The sequence below is a fragment of the Stegodyphus dumicola genome, chromosome 9, assembly GCF_044657685.1.
Source record: "Stegodyphus dumicola isolate Sdum_Otavi_A_Nest chromosome 9, ASM4465768v1".
In the NCBI taxonomy this organism is placed as follows: domain Eukaryota; kingdom Metazoa; phylum Arthropoda; class Arachnida; order Araneae; family Eresidae; genus Stegodyphus; species Stegodyphus dumicola.
Genome location: NC_140776.1, coordinates 117,835,173 through 117,859,089, shown reverse-complemented (window position 1 = coordinate 117,859,089; position 23,917 = coordinate 117,835,173). Strand labels below are relative to the sequence as shown.

Genomic DNA, 23,917 nt, shown 5'->3' with positions numbered 1-23,917 from the left:
CGAGCTTCGACATCCACTGCTGAAGCATCACGTTGCATCGACCTCCACGTTTTTCTACTGACCGTCCTGAAAAGCTAATAATAGCCTCTTGCAACCTTCAATTTTACAACTGTACTCCACAAAAAATTTTTCTTTTCATTAATATTTCAATGCTCGAAAACAAACTATTACTTAGATGGGGATAAGGCTTCCTGCTCAGGTTCCAGTAAGAAACGAACGTTTGTTCACAGATATCACTAATAGCCTTTTTGGTTCAAAATTCCGTGAAAAGGCTTCAAAATTCAAAATTTCTTTTCACCATCAATGAAAGATTAAATTGCAAAGGAATATTTCCCATACACATTCAATAGCTGCGTAATAGTGTCAGTTTACCTTATACAAAATATTAAATTCATTATAGTTTAATAACATCATTCGATTGCTTAAAATTGACGTTTCTTTCATTTCACTAGATCTAACAGCGATTGAACTAAGCACAATAGCTGGGAAAAATCGCTGACAGGAAAAAAAATATTGTCTTTGAAATAAATAACGATGTTCAAACTTCTGCATATGCAAACGTTTTCAGCGTTCATCCCTGAGAATGACAGTTGCGTTTTGTTGTAGGAGAGGGAGGGAAAGGGAGGGCGGATTTCTGTCGTTTGCGTTGGAAACAGGTGATTTTTTTCTTTTTATTTTCTCTCTCTGCCAGGAAAGGAAAAGGAACATCACATTCAGTTTATCTTCACGAAGCGCGGAAACAAGGTAAGCACTTCTCACGCTTTATCTTTTAATCTGCTTAAATACGTGTTGTTCTTGGATAATACAGTGGTATAGTGATCTGACAACTTTCGCTTTGAATTTTAATATGTGAATAATTCGTAGTTCGATTTGGAAGATAAACTTTTATCGTACTGCTGTTTTTTATACTTATGATACAGAGCAGGGTTCTCCAAACTTTTCCGGCCCCTCTTCACGAAGCTTCTAGAACCAAGTTAGTTCATCATAGTATGGTGATGTAATTATGATGAATAGGATACACATGTTTTTAAAAAGCCTGCGAGATATTTGGGATTGGATCTATACCGCTATGATAATACGAAGAGCCTTTTTTTTAGGGCTTTCATGTAGTTTCGCGTAGCATAAATGTCTTCAAACTATTTAAACAGCCGCAAAATTATTCATGTTGCAGAATATCAGAGATTTCTTCAGTTTGTAATGTAACTTTACTTTTAAACATGCTTTACCTTCCCGTGGTAACAATTCATCAGCCCATTTTTGCTTACAATTTGATCAAACTTTCGTTAATAAGTATTTCCTATTTCGGGCAAGTTTTGTGTGGAAAAAAAATTCGAATTAAAGTAAATCACAACGTATACAAAAAAATAAATAAATAAATAAATAAATAAAATAAAAATAAAAAAATAAAAAATTACAATTCAGAAAATTTTTGCGGAAAAACGTAGACTACTATTACGAAAGTAGATAAGATCACACATGAAACCTTTTTTCTAGGAAAAAGTGCAATGACAAAATTTTACTTCCTTATACGAAGTAAAATAAGTACTGTAATCTCGAAAAATTTCGGGTATCATATTTCAAAGAAAATATCCATTTTGACCGCTCTCAAATTCCTTTGAACTGTGTTTTTGCCTGATATCTGTACGTACGTGCAAAATAAAAGATTCTTTTTTCCACAGCCGATTGTAAAATGAATTTAAAATAAATATATTCAGAAGAGGTTCTTTCGTGACATCTGTACCACGAAAAAATCTCATACATACATATACGTACGTACGTACTTACGGGTAACTAAAAAATGGGTAGCCTCAAAACTTTGAAATTTTGTACATGGGACTGCTATAATATGTAATTGTGCTCCAGCCTTTTTGTTTGCAATCGGCAGCACCAAGCGCATATATACACAGAGAGACTAAGAAATTTAGAACCCTTTTTATACAAAGACCCCCCCCCCCAAAAGTGAAATTCAGTACCAAAAAATTTCAGAATTTTCGGATGAACTGTTGTAATTAAAAAAAACTTTAGAATATTTCATCAGCTAATCTTGAATACAGAAACACATGGGTTTTCAAAAGGGGGCTGGTAAATTGAGTCTGATGTATCTTCCTCTTGATACGTTACATCGTATTTAATTGAATTGCTCTTATTTATTTATTTTCCTGGTCTTGGTATATTTTTTCACTTATTTATAATTTTTAGGTTTGAATTTCACATTTCTTTAATTCTTATTTTGCATATTTGTAGAATATTTTGAAATTTATTGCTACTGAATTTCATTTTTAGGTGTCTTTCTGTAAAATGGATTCTAAATTTCCTACCTTTTGTCTATACAGATCAATTTTTAGCAGCGGGTTGCTCGAAGATACCTTGAATAATCATGTTTTTCATAAAACTTTTTTTGTGATACTGTAATATATATACGCACTCTGTTACTCGGCTCGATGAGCTCAGTTTTTTCCCCTTATATGCTGGTAAATTGTGCATTTTTTTTTTCTTTTTTTTTTTGCTTTAAAAGGGATTGAATTATGTTGGCCTTTTGTTCGGTTAAGGTTTTTATGCCATTAGTTAATCTGAATGCAATAGTTGTAGAATTATCAATAATTTAAAAGTTAAGTGTACTAAGCCTACGGAAGCCACCATTTGTTTACATTTGAAATTTTTAGTAAAATAATGAAATCAGTCAGTTTGTGCATCAACTTCAGTGTTTTTTTGCCGAGTGGGACAAAAAGTAGACTTTCAGTTTTGTGCACCGATCAATCTGTCTTCCTGCTCGCTGGTCGGGATGTTTGTTTTTTTAGTAGAAAACCTAATTTTAATAGTACTTTTTTTTAACTGTTCTTGGTGTTTTATGCTTTTCTGTATTTTACAATTTTTAATAAAGATATTTTGAGGTTTTATGTATTTTTGCATTTGAAAGTGATGAACTGAATTAATTGAATGGGAAATACATCTCTAATGAAGTTCAAGGAAAGAAGTTTAAATGAAATGTAGCAAAGACTATGTATAATTTAATAAGCTGTACAAGGAAGTCATGTGGTGTCCCCATCATATTTTTAAATAGGTTCTTATTGTATTTCACTCACAGTAAATTTAGATACGATTGCATAATACTTATGGTATATTTTCTAATATAACTAGCATGACAGCTAATGTATTTGTTGATTAGTTGTTATATAAAACAGTTAATAAATATGTTGCCTTGCTTATTTAAAATTTTATAAAATTATTTAAAAAACTTTGGCGAACCGAACCAATAGTATTCACGAATCCGGCCTGTGGTCTGTAGTTTGGAGATCTGCGAATATAATTGGCATTTAATACATTTAATGAAGTAGATGCCGCTTAACTTGATCATGATTAATGTTATCATTTCGGTATTGTTATCAAATTACCAGAGCCGTAGCTAGAGTTTCCATCGCCCGGGGACAACTGAAGAATTTGCGCCCCTTTCTGTGTGCTAAGAATGGAAAACATTTCATTAAAAAATTTCGTAGCATCAATTTGGCGCCCCTTGGATGTAGCGCCCGGGGACAGATGTCCCCCTTGCCCCACCCTAGCTACGCCACTGCAAATTACCAAAGTCCCTCTTGTTTGTATACGAAAACATGGAAAATACATCGCTTATTAAGATCAACAATTCGGTTAATACGATCAAATTTGAATAATTTTTTAATCTGAAGTAAAGTTGCCAAATTAAAAAAAAAAAAAAGAAATTTTTCAAATCAGGTCAAAACTGTGATTCTCAAATTTTTTTGCCGCATTCACCCTTTTCACCTCTTACGGAACTTGAAAAAATGCATTTATACATTTATCTAGATTTAAATAATTTCCTGATGTGTTTTATAAATTAAATAAGGAAAAATGTAGGAAATGTCCAATAAAACCAAAACTTGAGTGTAAGTAGTTTTTATAGTTTAGGTATTTTATTATAATGTTTCATAATTAAGTAGTTTCTATAGTTTTTTAATTAGTGAATAATAATTTTTTATATTTATGAAGTACTACTGAATACTTAATTGTTAAATAAAGGGCTGACCGCATTCTCCTTCCCTGAAACTATGAAATCCCCCCTAGGAGAAATTCCCCCTGGTTGAGAACCCCTTGTCAAACGTCAGATAAATACCGTAAAATAAAGCATTATGTCGCCAAACAGCTTGTTTTCGATTCTAATCAACCGTTTAAATTAGGCAAAACGCAACCTTAGTTTGGCTTTGATTTTGAATAAATCTATCAGTTTTAAAAAAGAATGATCAGATAGAGGTCTCTCTTGTGCAAGAACAAAGAATTCTGTAAATTTTTTCCCCAGGAACCTTACAGACTTTCTGAAAACATCTGCAGCAAGCTAAGGTTGCTTTTTTGCTTTATTTAAAATTTTACTTTAAAATGTTCTTATCCAGTGAGGGGGAGCCTTCCAAATATTAAGATTAAAAATATTAAGTTATTCCAAATATTAAGTTACATTAAAAATCAAATAATTTCTATAAAAGTTATGAATAGTTCATAAACAAGCCATCTTCCTATTTAAAATGCCATGAAAGTACCTATTTATATGTTTCTAGCTATATTTATAATTTATTCAATGGCAGGCACTAGCCACTATTAAGGCCGGAGGGTGTTGTCACTTTATTATGGAAACATCTAATATGTAGGCTACCGTGCCGTCTATGAAGGGGAAGACACTGCACATCCATGCCTTCTTCGGGATTCGAATCTGGCCCCCTTCGGTACGGCAGTCAGATTTACTAACTTTCCCGTCTAGACGGCAGTTATATTTATATTAAATTAGTTAAATTTCCTTGCTGTTTTGAAAGCTAATTTTCTCATCGCATATTTCTCATCGCATCTCATATTATCATTCGGTTAATGTTATCAAAATAACCGTGGAAAAATGTGACCGCGTTAATTTGCGCCAACTGTAAGTCATTTTATTGTATAAGACAAAAAATGAGCTTTTTAAAGCTCAAAAGAAGGAGAATTTTTCTCTGAAGAATAGAAAAATGCGTACTGATAATACTATTGACATAAATAAAGCATAGTAATTAGACAAAAAGGCTGTTAAAAATCTCAGTTAAAAGCTATTTAAAAGATTCATCTTAAAATACTCTGTTTTTTTAAAAAAAATGGGGGATGTCAGTCTTAATTTACACTTTTTATCTTAGGGACGTGCCAGTTTTAATTTATATGTTTTATCATAGCTATCTAGCATTTGCCTCTTCAAATCTAAACATGCTATCCATTTTTCGAATCGGGAATATTCGCTTTATTTTTTAAAGGCAAAACGTAAAAGTAATTTTTGGAAATTTAATTTAGTGTTATTTACCTTAAAAAGAGATGATCATTAGAGGCTAAGCGTTAAAGTCGATAAACACAGGTAGTTCGGTTCAAGGTTTGAATTCTGGCGAAAGGTTTGGCTGCGTGGACGTTTTCTTTGCTTTTCCCATGTGTAAAGTGTATGGGAGTCGGTTTGCTTTAAACTTACTACACGAAGGTATCCCTTCCCTTAGGCAGATAGTCCGCGAACGCTTTGCCATAATCAATTAAACCAAACCAAACCCTTAAAAAGACAAAAAAAAGTTGTGTAAGCAAGAGTGAGTCCAAGAGTAGATAGATAAGCTGCGAGTTCAAGGAAAGCATAAAAAACTCGAATCCTTTTAGATTTGTTTTTAAAGAATATCATTTCTTCTTTTTTATTTATTTATTTTCGGATTAAAAATAGCGTTCCAGTGGCGCTATCTAAGAAATAACTCAATAAAAGCGATAGATTGCATACTACAGCATTATCAATGCTTTGTACTTGGCCAGTTTCCTTTGCATTTATTAACACTACATGAAATTTTTTTTTCCCACAGTTCATCGGCTATGATGCGGGGCAAGGGGGACATTCGTGGAACCCTCTTGAACAAGGCGAAGGACCTCTTCAGCTTATGTGACCGCGAAGGGAAAGGCTATGCCACCAAAGAAGACCTAGAAGCGCTTCGCGAAGAACTGCCCTTACAACCAAATCAACTGGACTTGGTATTCGACGCTTTAGATGCCGATGGAGACGGGAAGCTTACTTTGCAAGAATTCACAGAGGGGTTCGGTAAACATAGTATTTTATATTGTTGTAAATATTTGAAAACACTATTTAATCCTTTTTGACTGCATTTTTGATTTTCTGTATTGCTGTGGCATTTTGTATTGTGTTATTTATTTAATTGATTTATTGATTTCAGAATGGTAATTTTATGGTTTATCATGTGTTTAATCTAATTTGTGGTTACGTGTTTTGTATTTAAGTTTTTATTTCTTATATAGAATTGTAGATGTCTTAATTATGAGTACAATGGCTTTAATAGAAAACTAGCTCACTTAGAAGGCGATATCGGCAATTTCGTCTCAGCCCCAGTCACTTGATGATATTTGGGGGTTTCTCGCCAGTTTCGCGATTTTCTAGAAGAGTTTTGAAAACATATTTTCGAAGCTTTACAATCGATTCTTCTAGAAGTTTCCCGAGAAAGAGTTTCCAACATATTATTTATATTAATAGAGTGAAACGATATACTGCAGACGAGCAGCATGGATTCCGGCAAGGACTATCTATCACACGCCAGCTCATCAAGATAATACAGTACATTGGTGCGGCCCTCCATAATAAACCCAATGCAGCCATCCTTATGTTAGACATGGTCAAAGCTTTTGATCGCGCCTGGCGCAAGGAACTAATTTATAAACTCGTAATGATGGATTTCTCCAGAGAAATCATTCGGGTTCGAGCTTCGTTTCCTGATAGCTGGACGTTTTCAATGCGACAGAGTGTCTGTAGCTTAAGTTCTTATCCGATCGTTGCAGGAGTCCCTTAAGGATCTATCCTTGGACTGCTGACCTATATCACTGACCCAAAAGTAATGTAAGAATGATCCAAATACTATGCTTGCATGTTATGCGGATGATACCGCCATAATTGCCAGATCAAAAAAGCCCAACCGTGCTCTCGAGAGAATACAAGAAACCGATCTAGAGATAGAAAACTGGTGTCAAAAATGGAGAGTGAAAAATCAGCCCGGAAAACCCCCAAATTCTCATTAATATGAAATTAAAACTAAAAATACCCTTGACTGCAACGTCACATTTTTTGGAAAACGGGTTCCAATAGTCAACGTTGTAAAATACCTTTTGAAGTGATCTTTAATAGATCCTTTACTTGGCCTGCGCATATTAATAGTGCTCGCAGAAAGGCCTATGAAATTATACTCCGAATTTACCCGCTTTTAGCAAAGGACTAAGGACTGAATCGGGGTCGGAAAAGGAGATATCCAGCCAAAAACCCTTACTATCCGGCCAAAAATTACTATGAATCTCCTGCCCGGGCAATAGATAGTTAAATCAAGAAACTGCAAGTCTGGCAGTATTAATAAGAAGAATTATCGCGAATATTCCTTATTGTATTCATCATGACTTTAAAGCAGACCAAAATCAAGTATGAAGCTGAATTTATTATAATATTTGAAAGCTGACTGAAAACGTCTTTAGAAAAGTTACAATAAATAGGATGGCAAACTTCGCCGCCATACTTAATTACGAAGTAATCGTGGATGACATGTTTGCTCGCCTTTAAGTTCCCTATATGCTTAGGCAGGTTGACTGTTAATATCGATTAATGACTTTTTAGTGTTTCATTACATTCTGAAATTATTACTATTCCCTTTTCTGACGAACAATTTCTGAATTTGCATTGGCAGCTGACTGTCCTCGGCTAACCAACAAGCAACAGCAGTGTACTGAATATGTAATCCGTACGCATATTATTTGAAGCTTGGGATTTCACCATAAAAAGTTCCTATTGGCCCTCTCATAGAGCTACTATTTTTTCCCAACATTTTGATGGGTAATATGATTATCTTCATTTTAATATAAAATTTTTAATTCGCAAAAATTAAACTTTGGGAAATTGAACTTGCACGTGTCACCTCCTTCAACGCTGATTAGTTACCACCGGCTGACTCCACCTATCACGGCCCGCAAAAATGTATAAATATCACTCGAGTCCGGATTTTGAGCTCACTGGCATTATGTGTCTCTCTTTTCTAAATGTTCTGTTCTCCCCGTCGTGGAAATGTGTTACGTAAATTTCATTTTCAGGCTCCGAAAGGGCCACCTTGAATCTCTGGGAAGTATTACTCCGGTTATAGAAACCCAGAATATAGTAGGATCACAGTATCGAAAATTCAGATGTGAATCAGTTGCGAATAGGCCGTGAAACTTGTGCACCCTTATGGCATCTATTTGTAAGATCCGAAATACATAGGGTAAAATATCCAATAATCACGGCATATAGAGGAACTTAAGAGTCTGAAAATTTTCAGTTGCGAATCGGCTGTGAGAGTTATAGAGCTTTATGATTTATTTCGTGCTTTAAAAAAGAATTGCTGGATATCCGCGTTCTCCTTAAGTTATTTTCATCCATTAATGTGTTGTGTGTGTTATGTTACTGATTGTGCTTATTTTTCTAATAAATCTTTTATTTTTTCCGTTTTATCCTTACTTAAAGAAATATTAATGATCCTGTACTTCGCAACATTATATACAAACTTACATAGGTAACATAAAGATTCTTCATTATTAATACCAGAAACTAGCATTCATGTTGATTTTATAGTTCATCTTCTCTTTCTGCACGTCTGCGAGATAAGAGTTTTCTTTTACGCTACCTTTTAACTGTCTTTTATAATTTCCAGGAATGTTCTTGGGCATTGATACGCTACCTCGCAACTGCTGGGAATCCGAACGTCTGCAGGAGAACGAAGACGAAGACGAAATGCTCGAAGAGCTCCTGGACCATCTCGGTGCTCGAAATCTATTTACTGAGTAAGGAATATTTAATTATTATTATCTAATCAAGCGGTACTGAAAGATATTTTATGATATTAACTTCATCTTGAGACAGTCCTTGTACTAAGTACTGAAAAATGGTAATCAGATTTTTACTCGTATATTATTTTTTCTCTTTTTTAAGACTTGCTTGTTACAAAATAAATATAATCAAATATTTCTTGTAATAAAATAATTTATTCTTAAAGTGTTAATCAGTAACTCACATAATAATTACAAAATTGGTATTATCAAAATATTTCTTGCAATAAAATAATTTATTCCCAAAGTGTTAATCAGTAACTCACATAATAATTCAGATGCTCGAAAGTTGTGTTGAGATGCATTGGGAGATGTTACAGTTTATGTAGCTGGCCACGAGAGGGCGCAGCGTTTTTTACTGTTAGCTTGTTATATTTTTCTTACCGCATTGCGGATTTTTGAGATAGATGTAGTGGCAACCAGAAAAACATGATGAATGTTCTAATGTAAGCATACATTTCTTGTACATAGCTGTAAATAAAGCTTCTGTGTGATAAAAATGAAAAGGAATTCCAAGCGTTCCTGTGGATATTCATTAAGAAAGGTAAGCAAAATTTCACTTATCGATGTTATTAAATGTAAATAATAAGAATAAGAAAAAAGATCATAAGTTGCAACATGGTGCCGAAATTCCGAGATAACAGTGATCTTTAGATATATTGTGATTTAAGTATTTATTATTGTTCGATTAGTGATTGAATATTGATTATTAAGATGGATAAGTTAAAAGCACTAAAAAAGAAGCGAGGAATGTTAAGAGCATCAGTAACAAGATTGATAGCTAAAATGGAAAAGGAAATAGAATCGGATAATATTAAATTTGATTTATTAGAAAATGATTTATCCATCTTAAATGAAAATGAAAACGATATACTGATATTGAACACTGAAATCGAATCTATCCTAACAGATGAAAAAGAGTACGAAACTGAAATACAGGATAGCTTGGAATATAAAAATAAAATTACCTTGTGTAAATCGAAGATCAGTAGAATATTTAGAAATAGAAAATGTGTTAAATTAAATGAGTTGCCATCTAATTCTGCTACTATAGATACGGTAGAGAACACAAATACAAATGGCGCTAAACTTCCGAAACTAACCATAAATAAATTTAAAGGCGAAATATGTGAATTTCAAAGTTTTTGGGCTCAATACGAATCTGCTATACATAATAATTCTGCTTTAAAGGAAGTAGACAAATTTAATTACCTCACATCTTTACTAACGGACACAGCTTTAATGTCAATAAAGGGATTACCGTTAGTTGCCGAAAATTATGCTAAGGCAATAAATATTCTGAAAGAAAGGTTTGGTAGAAAGGACATTTTAATAAATGCACATATGAATCGTCTGCTGAATTTAAAGCCAGTTAAAAAAATAGATGATATTAAAACATTACGTAACTTATATGATAGCTTAGAAATTGAAATTAGAAGCCTTGATTCCCTTAACGTTACTTCGAATTCTTACAGCTATTTGTTGTGCCCACTGTTAATGAGGATACTTCCTATCGAATTGGTTTTAGAGTTTAATCGATCTTTAACCCGTGATACAGAAACCACAGTGACTAACATTTTGGAATTTCTGAAGAAGGAAGTTGAAAGCAGAGAGAGTACGTTTTTCCAAACATCGCCAAACTATTCCGAGTTTAACATTAGAACCGAACAACATAAACATCAATCGCGAGACCTTATTAAAAGTGAGAAATATCATACTGCTTTCAAAAACAAACATTTTGTTCCAGCAGTTGCGTCGTTGAATACGAATACATCAACAGCCGATTGTATATTTTGTGGGGAGATAGAAAATGAATCTTTAAAACATTCTACTTCAAATTGCGCAATTCCAATTGAGGAAAAAAGAAAAAATCTAAAATTGGCTAACAGATGCTATTTATGCTTTCGTAAGTCTCATACATCTGCCCGTTGCAGCTCGAATATACGCTGTGATTTATGTTCATTAAGGCATAATACTATTTTACATGATAATAAATTTGAAAATAAACGGGAAAGTAAAGGTGAGCTTAAAACAGACACAGTGGTGGCGTCAATTTCGGAAAAAGATAACAAAAATAGGGTTTATTTACAAACTGCAAATGCAATAGCTTTAGGTCAGAATAGAAGAAAAAATGTAAGACTCATTTTCGATTCTGCCTCTCATAAATCTTTCATCCTGACAGAAGTATCAAAACAATTAAAATTAAGTGTTGTGGGGAAAGAAGAACTTCAGATTTACACCTTCGGCTCTACTGAGCCTACAGTTAAAAGGCTAAAAAAGGTTAAGGTTATTCTTAAAGATATATGTGGACCTGGGAAAATAATAATTGAAGCTCTTGAAACTCCAGAAATTAATCAAGCTCTTATTGGTATACCAGGAAAGGAAATACTTAATTATTGTAAGGAAAATTCGATAAGACTTGCTGATGCTACAGATATAGGTGTCCATAACTCTCAAATATCAGTATTAATTGGTAATGATTATTACTGGAAAATAGTCACTGGAAAGGTTAAAAGATTATCAAAGGGTCTTTTGCCTCTGAAACCTTATTTGGTTACACTATAAGCGGAACTGAAGCATTAAGTAATGTTTCTACACTTCATTCCGGAATTACGGTAATGAATGTTGTTGAGAATACTTCACATCCACATGATTTGGAAATTAGTGCAGCTCTAAAAAGGCTATGGGATTTAGATGCAATTGGAATACATGACTATTCAGCAAATGAAAATGACACTGAAGGTTTGCGTAGATTTGAAGAAACTATTGAATATAAAACCAATCGTTATGAAGTTTCATTACCTTGGAAGGACAATATGAACAAAATGGGTAGTAATCATAACATCGCCTTAAACAGATGGAACAGTTTACTTAGAAGGTTTAAGAAAAATCCTGAAATTTATGACAAGTATTCAAGGGTAATTGAAGATTATCTAAATAAAGGAATAGCTGAAAAGGCTCCGAAGAATTCTGAAGAAAACATCTATTATTTGCCACACCATTGTGTAATCAGAGAAGATCACGATTCTACAAAATTAAGGGTCGTATTTGATGCTTCCTCGCATACTCATTACAGTCTATCTTTAAATGATTGCTTACATTCAGGACCAAATTTAAACCCTGAATTATTAGATTTGCTAATTAAATTTCGTCAACACAAAATAGCATTTGCTGCAGATATCGAAGCTGCTTTTCTACAAATTCTGTTGAAGCCTGAGGACAGAAATGCAGTAAGATTTCTTTGGACTTCAAAGGAAAAGGAGCAACCGACGATTTTAAGAATGACGCGTGTAATATTCGGAGCAACCTGTAGCCCCTTTTTACTAGCAGCAACTATAAAGCATCACGCAAGAAAGTTGAAAGCACAATATTCGAAGATCTGTCAGCTTCTTGAAGAAAATTTTTACGCAGATGATTTGATTCATAGTACAGATGATGAAGAAGAAGCTGCAGAAATTTATGAAGATGTGAAAAGAATTATGATGCTTGCTAGTTTCAATATGAGAAAGTGGAGGAGCAATAACGCCCAATTACATGCGATTTGGAATGCAGCTGAAAATACGAAGTTTAATGGAGACGGAATGAATAGCACTTTGTTAGGATATGTTTGGAATCATGAAGCAGATAAACTGAAATTTCGAATCAAAGATGTATTACATTGGGTCAAGGCTGATCCGACAAAATGGAAACAATTTGTACGAAATATGTGTCTAGAAATACAAGAGAAAACTGATCCAGATTGGTGGAATTATTGTCCCAGCCATGAGAATCCTTCGGACTTATTGACGAGAGGACAGAAGGTAGAAACCCTTTCAAAAAATGAGCTGTGGTGGTATGGCCCACCTTGGCTTGTCAAAGATAACAACGTTTGGCCCAGATCTTCGAGAAATTTTAAGGAAGATGATAAAATAACAAATTCTGAGAAACGAAAAGGAAAGAAGCAAGAAATTTTAACAGCAAACTGTATTGTTGAAAATATCATTCCTATCGAGAACTTTAGTGACATAAAAAAGGTATATAGAATAACATTTTATGTTTTCAGATTTATCAATAATTTGAAAACCCCAAACTAAGAAGCATTGGACCTGTTAAGGCTGAAGAGATGAATGAAGCAGAGAATTTCTGGATCAAGAAAACTCAGGAAGAAAATTTTAGGGAAGAAATAAGGAAATTAAAGATGAAACAAAGCATACATAGTTCGAAAATATTTACATTAAATCCATTTGTAGACTCAAATGAAATACTCAGAGTAGGAGGAAGGCTTCAAAATGCTGGGTTAAGCTATAATCAAACATACCCAGCAATACTACCTGAGAAGTCTTATTTCACAGATCATATCATTAAAGATTGTCACGAAATGCAAGCACACGCTGGTGTAGCTGAAACTTTAACTCAAATTAGGGAAAAATTTTGGATACTTAAGGGTCGGCAGCGTGTAAAGAGTAATATTAACAAATGTGTGATTTGCTACGGATTTAAAGCTAAGCCACTAAGTCAGGATATCGCTCCTTTACCAATCGAAAGAATAACAGAGGCAAATCCCTTAGAAGTTGTAGGACTTGATTTTGCTGGTCCTATGAGTACAAAGGATGAAACTGGGAAAGCTTATATTGCTCTGTATACATGCGCTGTAACCAGAGCAGTGCATCTGGAACTTGTGTCTAGCCAAACAGCAAACAATTTTCTTCTATCCTTTAGAAGATTTATTTCAAGAAGAGGAGTATGTCGAATAATATATTCAGACAATGCAAAAACCTTCAAAAGAGCAGGATTTACAAAAACTATGGAATACCATCAAGGACACAGAAGTCACTGTCCGTTTAGCTAATGGAATTCATCTTCGTCGTCCTGTGCAGTTATTGTACCCATTAGAAATGACTTGAACTCTTTGAACTGAATACAATGAACTTAAATTGCGAACACTGCATCTATGAACATTTAAACTTGTAGAACATTAAAAACATTTAGTGTTTAAGATAACTTCAGAATCCAATCCTTTGATGAACCAAGAGTTCATCGAGGGGGAGGATGTTACAGTTTATGTAGCTGGCCACGAGAGGGCGCAGCGTTTTTTACTGTTAGCTTGTTATATTTTTCTTACCGCATTGCGGATTTTTTGAGATAGATGTAGTGGCAACCAGAAAAACATGATGAATGTTCTAATGTAAGCATACATTTCTTGTACATAGCTGTAAATAAAGCTTCTGTGTGATAAAAATGAAAAGGAATTCCAAGCGTTCCTGTGGATATTCATTAAGAAAGGTAAGCAAAATTTCACTTATCGATGTTATTAAATGTAAATAATAAGAATAAGAAAAAAGATCATAAGTTGCAACAGGAGATGATGGTTTTCGTCATTTTTTTGTTTTATTTTGTTTTAAATTAAAGCACATCAGAAGAATTATCATCTGAATTGAAAATGATTATTTATTTACCAAAATAAATTAGCAGATTCATATTTGAAGTAAAGATAGCTAGACGCTATAAAACAACAAGTTCTGTTCGAAATTTTATTACTCACGATTTTAAAGATGATAAAAGCATTCAAAACACTAAAACAGAACCTTGACGAAAAGCATTTAGCTATCTTTAATGTATTAAAAGGATGGAAAGCAAATGCAGTTGTCCAAAATACACTAAAGTGTGTACCACATTCCAAGCTAACACGAACGAATCGACGATTTAGCCTGTGAAAAATCAGATAACACCAGATTATTTGAGCTGTAGAGATTGCAAGCGAACTTAAAAGAACTGCTCGCATTAAAAGTAAACTCTGAAACAATTAGAAGAGTCACTACGGCACACGGATACAACGGATAAAAAGCAAGAATAAAATGGTACGTCAATAAGAAAACAAGGAAAATACGCATGGCGTCAGCAAAAGCTAAGGTAAACATATATTTATGACATTGAAATAATGTTATATTTGCAGACAACTCAAAATTTAGCATATTTGGATCCGAAGGACAAATTATTATAAGGCGAAAGCCAAATAAAAGATTGAATCCGAAATTTGTTTGCCTACTATTAAGGAACTGTTAAGCATGAAGGTGGAAGCATAAAGGTTTAAGTATATTTCGCTGCCTCTACAACGGGGAATTTACATTTTATAGAAAAAATATGGATCAATGGAAATACACAAACATTTTAAATGAAAACCTGAAAGCATCTGTAAGAAAACTTGCAGTGCAAAATACAATCAAGATCTATCAGGATTACGGTCCTAAACATACAGCCCTAAATGTTCGCTTGTGGTTATTAAACAGCTGTCCTATATTTATTCAAATTCTTCCATAGTCTTCAGACTTAAATCTTGTCGACCATATAAGAAGTGAGTTGGCGAAAAGAATAATGAAACACAGCATTTCTCCTAAATATCCCTTAAAAGCAATTATCGCTTAAGAAGAAGTAAAAGAGAATATTCTTACATAAAAAATCTGACGTGACTATAACTTCCTTGCACGTCACATTTTTTGCTGCACTTCATTTAAACTTATTTCCTCGAAATATTTTAATTTAATTAGCCTATCTCTCAACGTAAGTCTGAAAATCACAACCAAAATTACAATTTTTGAAATTAAATATCCCGGTCCATTTTTATAATATGGCAGTAAAACTTCTCTGACTTTTATATTTTCACAACGGGGATAAAACTTTTCCAAATATAATTATAGAAACTGGGAGGTCGTATTAGAGTTAGATTTCTTTATAGTTCTTCAAAATATTTTTTTTTTTTTAATTTTTAAATTGTCAATATTTTCGTCATTTAAAACACTTCTGTAATTGGAAGTATATGACTAAGGCCGCCAACGATTGCGAAAACAAATGCCGGGTAAGGACTTTTAATATATATATTTCTTTCTATATATAATTTATATAATAAAGAAATATTGATTATATTATCTCCTAATATAAATTTAGTAGAATGTATCAAAAAGAGGGAACCCATATGTAGGAAATTTAATTCCGAAAATTGTGTTTTAAAGGAACTTGAATGTAAATCACGAAAAAAACTTTTAAAGGGGACATGAATTTAAATCATGAATAGCAACATTTCAAACTTTGGAAAAGAAATTAAAAATTAAAAAACAAGTATTTATCGCTATTTGATCGGAAATTAGTTGACTTTTCAAGGGGAACAAACCAACTCCCGTTCAATGAACAATAATTAATAAATGCGAAGGTGTTTCGTCTTTTACTCAAGTAAGAATGATAATGCTAAACTGCCAAATTAAGTTAGGCCAAAATTGTAGTTCCGTGAAGTGATGGGATTTATAGCCAAAGTAGAGTGTCAAACAACTCATTCTGAATGAAGCATTTTCGCTAATACTAGATTCTTTAGAAATTTTGAGTGAAAAGCCAATTTATGTAGTAAAATTTACAAGATACTTGAGTAAATGTCCCCCGACACCTTCGCTTTTATGCATGTTAATTCAAGACTATTTTTATAAAAATATATATAATAGTAGAAATTTTAACTGGAATTATGAAATAGAACTGAAAGTAATTGAAATAAACATGAGAAAAATAAGAAACATAACTATGCTATCTTTGCAAAAACAAATCAAATAAAAGTTAAAAAATTGAAATATATATAATAAGAAGTAATGAAATGTAAAATGTGAAATGTACATGAAATTATAAAAGACCAGAAAATGCATTAATTAACTTACGTTCTTTCTAGTGGAATATCGGTAAAGTGTTATCATATGTGTCTTACTCAGAAGAAATGCGTGTCCGAAATTCCGTTATCGGCAGTGGGGATACTTTGAATTATTACAGGCGGTGAAACTTTTGAGAAGCTATTTTTGGTACGTGGGAGGGATTAGGAATGTTTTAGGGAGATTTGCTGCGGAGTTCTTATGTGAGTGAAAACGTGTGTTAAAAAATTTTGAATATACTAACTAGTGAATGGAAATTAATTAATTTTTGGCTAATTATCGTGTCGAAACGAGGAAGAAAAAAAGTAAGAAAAAAAGTAATTTTCACTGTCAACGAGCTATTTAACAGACTATAGAATATAAAATAGGCTCATTTTTTTAGTAAGAGCATAAGAAAAGTCTGAAAACAAGGATTTTTTACATTATATACAATTTGGTAATTACACTATGTACAAATCCTCCAACTGATAGTCATCCAACTTATACCGCCTTCTCAGGTTTAGGAACAAATTATCACATCCCTATCAGTTAAATGATTTAGAGTGAGTATTTAACGCCTGCCCTTTGAAGACAATGGTTAATAAATCGATTAGGTATTAGATTATTTTTGAGAATTTTAATAAGGAGCAAAATTTCCCTTTGTAGATCTATCATAACTGTGCAAATATTATTAATACGTTGTATTAATACGTAGTCCTCGGCGAACTAAAAATCTTCGGAAAGCTAGCAAAAAACTTTCAGTGCTGAGATCAGTTACTATCTCTAAATGTAAGGCACGAGTGACCGCACACGTTAGCAACAGCATGTAAACTTTACCTTGCCTGTCTCTCGTAAAAAAATGGACCGGCGAGGTCCAACCCGGTTACAGCAAATGGAGGCGACTCTTGGATTCTGTCTGGCGGAAGTGGAACGATATCCTGTTCCCCAGGACGAGCACTATATCGTCTGCATATCACACATTTGTTGATGATAGTCTTAACACGCTGTCTTCTTTTAATGATCCAATATTTGTCTCTGATTTGAGTTGGTGTCGAATTAACTCCAGCATTTCATGCGAGTCAATGATGATCAATTCGGTAAACTTGAATTTGGAGGGTAATAGAATAGGATGTTTTAAATTCTCGTGACAGTCTGCAAATTCAATGCGACCTTTCAACCGAAGAATTCCCTCCTCATCAAACCTTGGATTAAGGGAGTAGATGGAAGAATCGAGAATTGATTTTTTATTTGATAACTTAATTATTTCCACTTGATATGATTCTCGTTGCGTAATTTTTACCCAATAATGTTCAGCTGCTTCAATCTCAAAAGCACTTAAAGGTCCATTCTCTGTAGACCTTTTCCGAAGCTTCCCAATAAATCTTAATACATAGGCAGTAATTCGAAGTAATTTTCCTAAAGAACTGAATTTTTCTATATGTAAAATCGGGGATTCATTGTTAATTACAGGTGCAGTCAAAATAATACTTTTTCTTAACGCTAACGATTCTGAATTTGGTTGTAATTTCTTTTGTTTCGGAAAGCTTTCAGTAAGAAAACGTAACCAATGTGGCCCATGCCACTACAGATCATTCTTAACTAGTGACTGAGCACTAATTCCTCGAGTCAGTAAATCTGAAGGATTTTGTTTTCCTTCTCAGTGGCTCCACAATTTTTTGTTGCATATACCCTGTATTTCTGTAACACGATTGGCGATAAATGGTTTCCAATTATTTGGCGAACCTTTAATCCAACTAATGGCGATTTCGGAATCATTCCAAAAATAAACATCCTCAATTAAATCACCAAACAATTTTTTCAAATATTTATACATTCGAGCAGCCACGAGAGCTCCCATTAACTCTAAACGTGGAAGCGTGATTGCTCTTAAAGGTGCAACCCTGCATTTAGACATGATAAAGGAAGTTTTAATTTCTGAATCACTCGTACGGTATCTGAAATATGCGATGGCCCCATGTGCTTTAAGACTAGCGTCCGAAAATAGGTGAAGGCTTATATTCATTGGATCGTCATCAAAGAATTTCGCTGTATCGATATTTCAGTTAAATCATTAAGTTCCTCCCGCCAAATGTTGAATTTGTCCTTAATCTCTGCAGGAAGGACCTCATCCCACTCAGAACCGGAACACCAGATTTCTTGCATAATAATTTTCGCTCGAATAACAAAGGGCGCAATAAATCCTAATGGATCGTATATTTGGGCGATACTTCGCAAAAGTTTCCTTTTTGTAACAAAATCGTTTTCAGTAGAAAAGTCAATTAAATTTTTAAAATTTAACTTTATATTGTCCTCAATGGAATTCCAAATCATGCCTAAAAAATTCGATTTACTAGTTAATTTGTTATCTGATTCCTTAATCCCATTTAAGACCCATAAATCGTTTAATGCTTTAGAATTAGTTCTTAATTTTTTGAAATTCATCTCAGCATCCTTAAATATGTTAACAGATAACCGATATGCATCTTCAACCGTTCCTGCTCCAAAATATAGGTCATTGACATAGACAGACCGTTCCTGCTCCAAAATATAGGTCATTGACATAGACAGAAGAATTCAACATTTGGAAACTGTCCGGCATTTTATCTTTATATTTCCGAATGTGATATTTTATAGTGGCGGCCAAAATGAAAGGAGATATAGTCAAACCGAAAGCTACGCGACATATTTGCATAATCTTAAAAGAGTCAATTTTAGAAATTGTCTATCACCTTCAGCAATTCCTATCATCAAAAAGGCTTTTTTAACGTCTTGTGATGCTTCTTTGGCGAAATGAAGCAACTCCAATGATGGAACACAGCAATAACTTTTATTTAACACTCAAAAAATGGCGACATACAAACAAGAAGAGAAAACGTATTCTAACATTTAAAAATAAATTACATTCTTCGTGCGAGAGTCGCACGTGGCACTCGAGTCTTGTTTCAAATATTGCCATTCACAAATACCTTAATGTTCATCTATTTAAATTATTTAAACTACAAGATTTTAATACTATTTAAAGCTGTTACAACCTCTCCCCCAACGGAGAGACTTTTTCCGAAGGGAAAAGTTCTGTAAAATTCGACAGTTTAATAAGCTCGGCTTGCTCATTTGCTTAAGGAGAAAAGGTAACTTCTCTGATAAGTTTCCAAACTTCAGGCCAAAATTTTTTTAAGTTTTAAACAAATATTTTTACACCACATTTAAACAGGAAGAAAATGGACAGTGTTCAAATTAGTCTTCCTTTTTTTTTTTTTTTTTTTTTTTTTTTTTTGACGGCACCAGATCTCTTCCAAGTTGATGTTCTAGATCTCTTCCATGTTGGACCAGTTCTTGGCTATAATTCACAGCAAAGCCTTTCCTCAGTTCATCTGTGCCTTTCGAGTCATTTCCTTTCGACAATTGTTTTCTTTGTCTATTAGTAGTGGCTTTGATATTAAATCAAAAGCCGAAAGATGATGATAACGCTGCATTGCAAAATGATTCTCAATATTAATTTCTTTATCGTTTTCCAATTTTTCGTGAACATCTTCCACGTCTAATTCCGGTGATTTAACTTCTTCTTCAAAGATATCTCTGGATGCTTTATTTTCTTGCTTCATCGGTTACAACATCTACTCTTCAGCTATTTTTGTTTTCCTTTGAGCTCTAGTAGACACGGCATTAAAATGGTATCACTAAGTTTACGTTCAAGTGATGAATTAATAAAATAAGGCAATTTAATATCAACAGGAAGTAATAATCTGGTATCACTAATATTACGTTCAGTGATGAACTAATAAAATAAAGCAATTCAATATCAACAGGAAGTTACGTTCAGTGATGAACTAATAAAATAAGGCAATTTAATATCAACAGGAAGTAATAATCTGGTATCACTAATATTACGTTCAGTGATGAACTAATAAACTAAAAATACGCACGATTATTCGATCTCGGTCGGTGCCTCCAAAAATAATTATGACTGTGATGCTTCTTTGGCGAAATGAAGCAACTCCAATGATGGAACACAGCAATAACTTTTATTTAACACTAAAAAAATGGCGACATACAAACAAGAAGAGAAAACATATTCTAACATTTAAAAGTAAATTACATTCTTCGTGCGAGAGTAGCACGTGACACTCGAGTCTGGTTTCAAATATTGCCATTCACAAATACCTTAATGTTCATCTATTTAAATTATTTAAACTATAAGATTTTAATACTATTTAAAGCTGTTACAGTCTCCACAAAACGCTATCTTAAATTTACGAAAATTTAACATAATGTCTAATATATTTGGATTTAAATTAGGTCCTGATTCAAGGCAGTCATTTAACGAATTCGTGTCCTCTGTCCTTGAGCTAGCATCGTACACAATTCTTACCTTAGTAGCTTCACTAGGTCATATCACTGCTCGGTGCGGCATAAAATACCCCAAATTTGTACCATTATTCGGACATTCCTCCACAATTCCTTCTAATATCTGGTTCTCAATTATATTTTTATATTCCTGAAAAATCTCCCGAGTTTTCCTTAGTTTATTGTGAAGGTTTGCGAATCGTTTCTTAGCTACCTAAAATTATTTCCTAGATTATTCGGACCGTATTTCCAGATTAAAATTTGCCTCATATCTTCCGTTTTTAAAGTTCAAATTTCTTTCAAACTGGTCTATTATTTCGCAGTCAATGTCGGAATAATCATCAGAATCATTTATTCCCATATGTTCTAATTCCCAAAAACCTCTTAAATCTTTCAACACAACAGTGTTTGTCATTACCGCTAAATTTTCAGAACAATTTTTATTTGTTTTATTTTTCTCAATTCCTGCAGCAACCCAACCAAACACAGAAATGACTGCGTACAACCCTTCAGACATTTTAATTCTTTCTGAATAGACTGCATTCCAAAGTTCATCCCCGCCAATTAATATTTCAACATCTGTGTTATTTTTTGTTGAGCAATCGGCGATTTGCAACCCCAGATGCTCCATGAAGTCTGCAATTTGTTTACTAGGCACACTGATGGGCGCCGAGGAAATAACATCCGAGATCAAACATTCAATTTTTATTTTAGTATTTTGTTTCCAATTTTGAATTTCGATTTTAACGACCGGATAGGAATGATTCATTGCCTTGATCGCACCAAATGAATAAACAGAAAGTCTTTCATAATGGATTGGAGTAAGTTTTAAATATTCGGCTAAATTTTTAGTTATAAAAGATCTGTGACTGCCTTGATCAAGAATTAATCTACTTAATATTGATTTATACTTAGAACAGGCGTAAACTGTACAAGTTTGTAATAATATTTCCCTGGCATTACAGTCATTATTATTATCACCTTGAGGAACAGAAGCAATCAATTTTAAGTTTATTAATCATTTATTTCTTTACTCAGAATTCAAAGTCAGAGATTCAGTTTCATTTTCGGAATAACCTTGTTCCGACTTTTTGTTTACAGGGGATTTATTAGTACAATTCGATTCATTGTGATACATATCGCCACATTTATTACATTTAGTTTTATTTCTACACTTTTTTTATGTATGAAATTTTTTAAAACAAGAATAGCAGCGGTTTTCGGATCTTAGTTTTTTTAATTTATCAGAAACATTCACTTCGCATTTAAATTACTAGTGCAAATTATCACAAAAGATGCATTTTCGGTTAACTGCAGTATGAAATGCCGTGGGTGTATTTTTTACATATTTTCTAGTTTCATATTTTGATTGATCGACTCGCAGAGGCACAGGATTTTTCCTTTCATTTAATACTAGATTTGAAACTTCCCTGCATTCTATTTCCGTTTTAATAAATTGCGTTAATTCCGAAACTTCAATTTATCTTTCGATCCTTTTGCCGATTAAATTCCAAAACTAAATCGTCCGGAATTAATTTTAATAATATTGGAATTAGTAAATGTCCATATGAGCCAGAAGTTACTTCTAAAGTTTCCAAATTAAGAATCGAAACTTCTAATTTGTCATACAATTTACGAAGCCTTTACGTTAGCAGAATTTTTAACGGCTTCTAAATTGAGAATTTTATTCACGAATGAATTAATGATCAGGTCTTTTCGACCATATCTCTCTTTTAGTGATGCTACACAACTATCATAATTACTTTCCGTTAATTCAAAGCCTAAAACAACATTCGAAACTTGTGCCGATAAGAATGTTTTTAAGTATGCAAATTTTTGTATTTTTGAGAGCTTTCGTTTTTATGTATCGAATTTTCGAAACTATTCCAAAATTCATTCCATTGCTTGGGGTCTCCCCAAAATTTATCAATCATTAATTTTGGTAATTTCAGAGTACTACTCCCACTAAAACTGGAACTTATATGCAAAATTCCATTACCACTAGACTGGTTTAAATCAGAACTTTGGGGATTCCTCGCTGGTTGTTAAATATTTGCATAAGTCGCCTGTAGTAACGGCAACCGCCGGCAATAAAAGGAGGTGCTTTCCTTAGTGGCACCGCAGTTCCTTTTAGTTTGAGCCAGAATAGACCTGCCCGGGGAGAAGCCAGGTGATGAGAGATTCCGGTTTCCGCCCTGTTCCGGTTCCCGTCTTGTTGCGGATCCTGTCCTGTTCCGGTTCCCGTCTTGTTCCAGTCCAGTTCCGGTCCTGATCCAGTCCTATTCCAGTTCCAGCCTGGCTGTTTAAGTCCAAAACACGTCGGGGCGGATGTCTGAATTCAGCGAAATGGAGATATACGCCGAAAGGACTAGATGGATTCTGTCTTTTAAAGGAAAGTGTTCTTCACCGTGCCGGCATAGCTGTTACTTTAAAGCACTTTGAAGTTTTCCACCCAAGATGTTAAGTTTTTGTTTGTGATGTTAAGTTTTCATCAGTGTTGAAGTTCCAGTTAAATAAACCTTTAAGTTTTAGACAAGGTTTTTGTGTTCTTCAGAAAATTTTAGATTCGAAGTCAGATATAGCACATAGGGTTATTATCGGAAAAATCAACATTTGGCATCAAGCGACAGGATATTGTCTGCAAGGTAAGCGACTTTTTTATTTTTGAATCATGGAAGCTTTAAAATTAGCAAGAACTCAGTATAGAAGACTATTCAGTAAAGCTTGTAATGAATTTGACAATGAAGAAACTAAATTTAATCAGGAAGAAAAATTAATTAAAATAAAAGTTATTTCCGAGAAAGCTAAAGTTTTGTTTGATACTGAAATGAAAATACGAGAATTAATGTTTAAAGAAATTACAGATGAGACTTTACTTATTAAGGAAATAGATGAATCTGAATTATATTTTGATAGGTGGAGACTTCTGGAAAGTAAAGTAAAAGATCTTACTTCTGGAACCCCGAATGTAACTTTAATTGATCCATCCTTTGTTCAGAATAAAATGTTACATTATCCGAAGATTAAATTGCCTATCTTTG

The 23,917-nt window shown here is 33.5% G+C and overlaps 1 protein-coding gene across 1 annotated transcript in view; it reads left to right on the top strand.

Moving 5' to 3' along the window:
* The first annotated feature begins 620 nt into the window (after positions 1–620).
* LOC118196459 (EF-hand calcium-binding domain-containing protein 4B-like) overlaps positions 621–23,917 on the top strand; it is a 129,446-nt gene continuing 106,149 nt past the window's right edge. Inside the window, exons 1-3 of the mRNA XM_085823977.1 lie at positions 621–744; positions 5,850–6,082; positions 8,718–8,847. Of these exons, the coding sequence (XP_085680103.1) occupies positions 5,860–6,082; positions 8,718–8,847 (353 nt within the window). The 5' untranslated portion in view covers positions 621–744; positions 5,850–5,859. The remainder of the gene's footprint in view (positions 745–5,849; positions 6,083–8,717; positions 8,848–23,917) is intronic.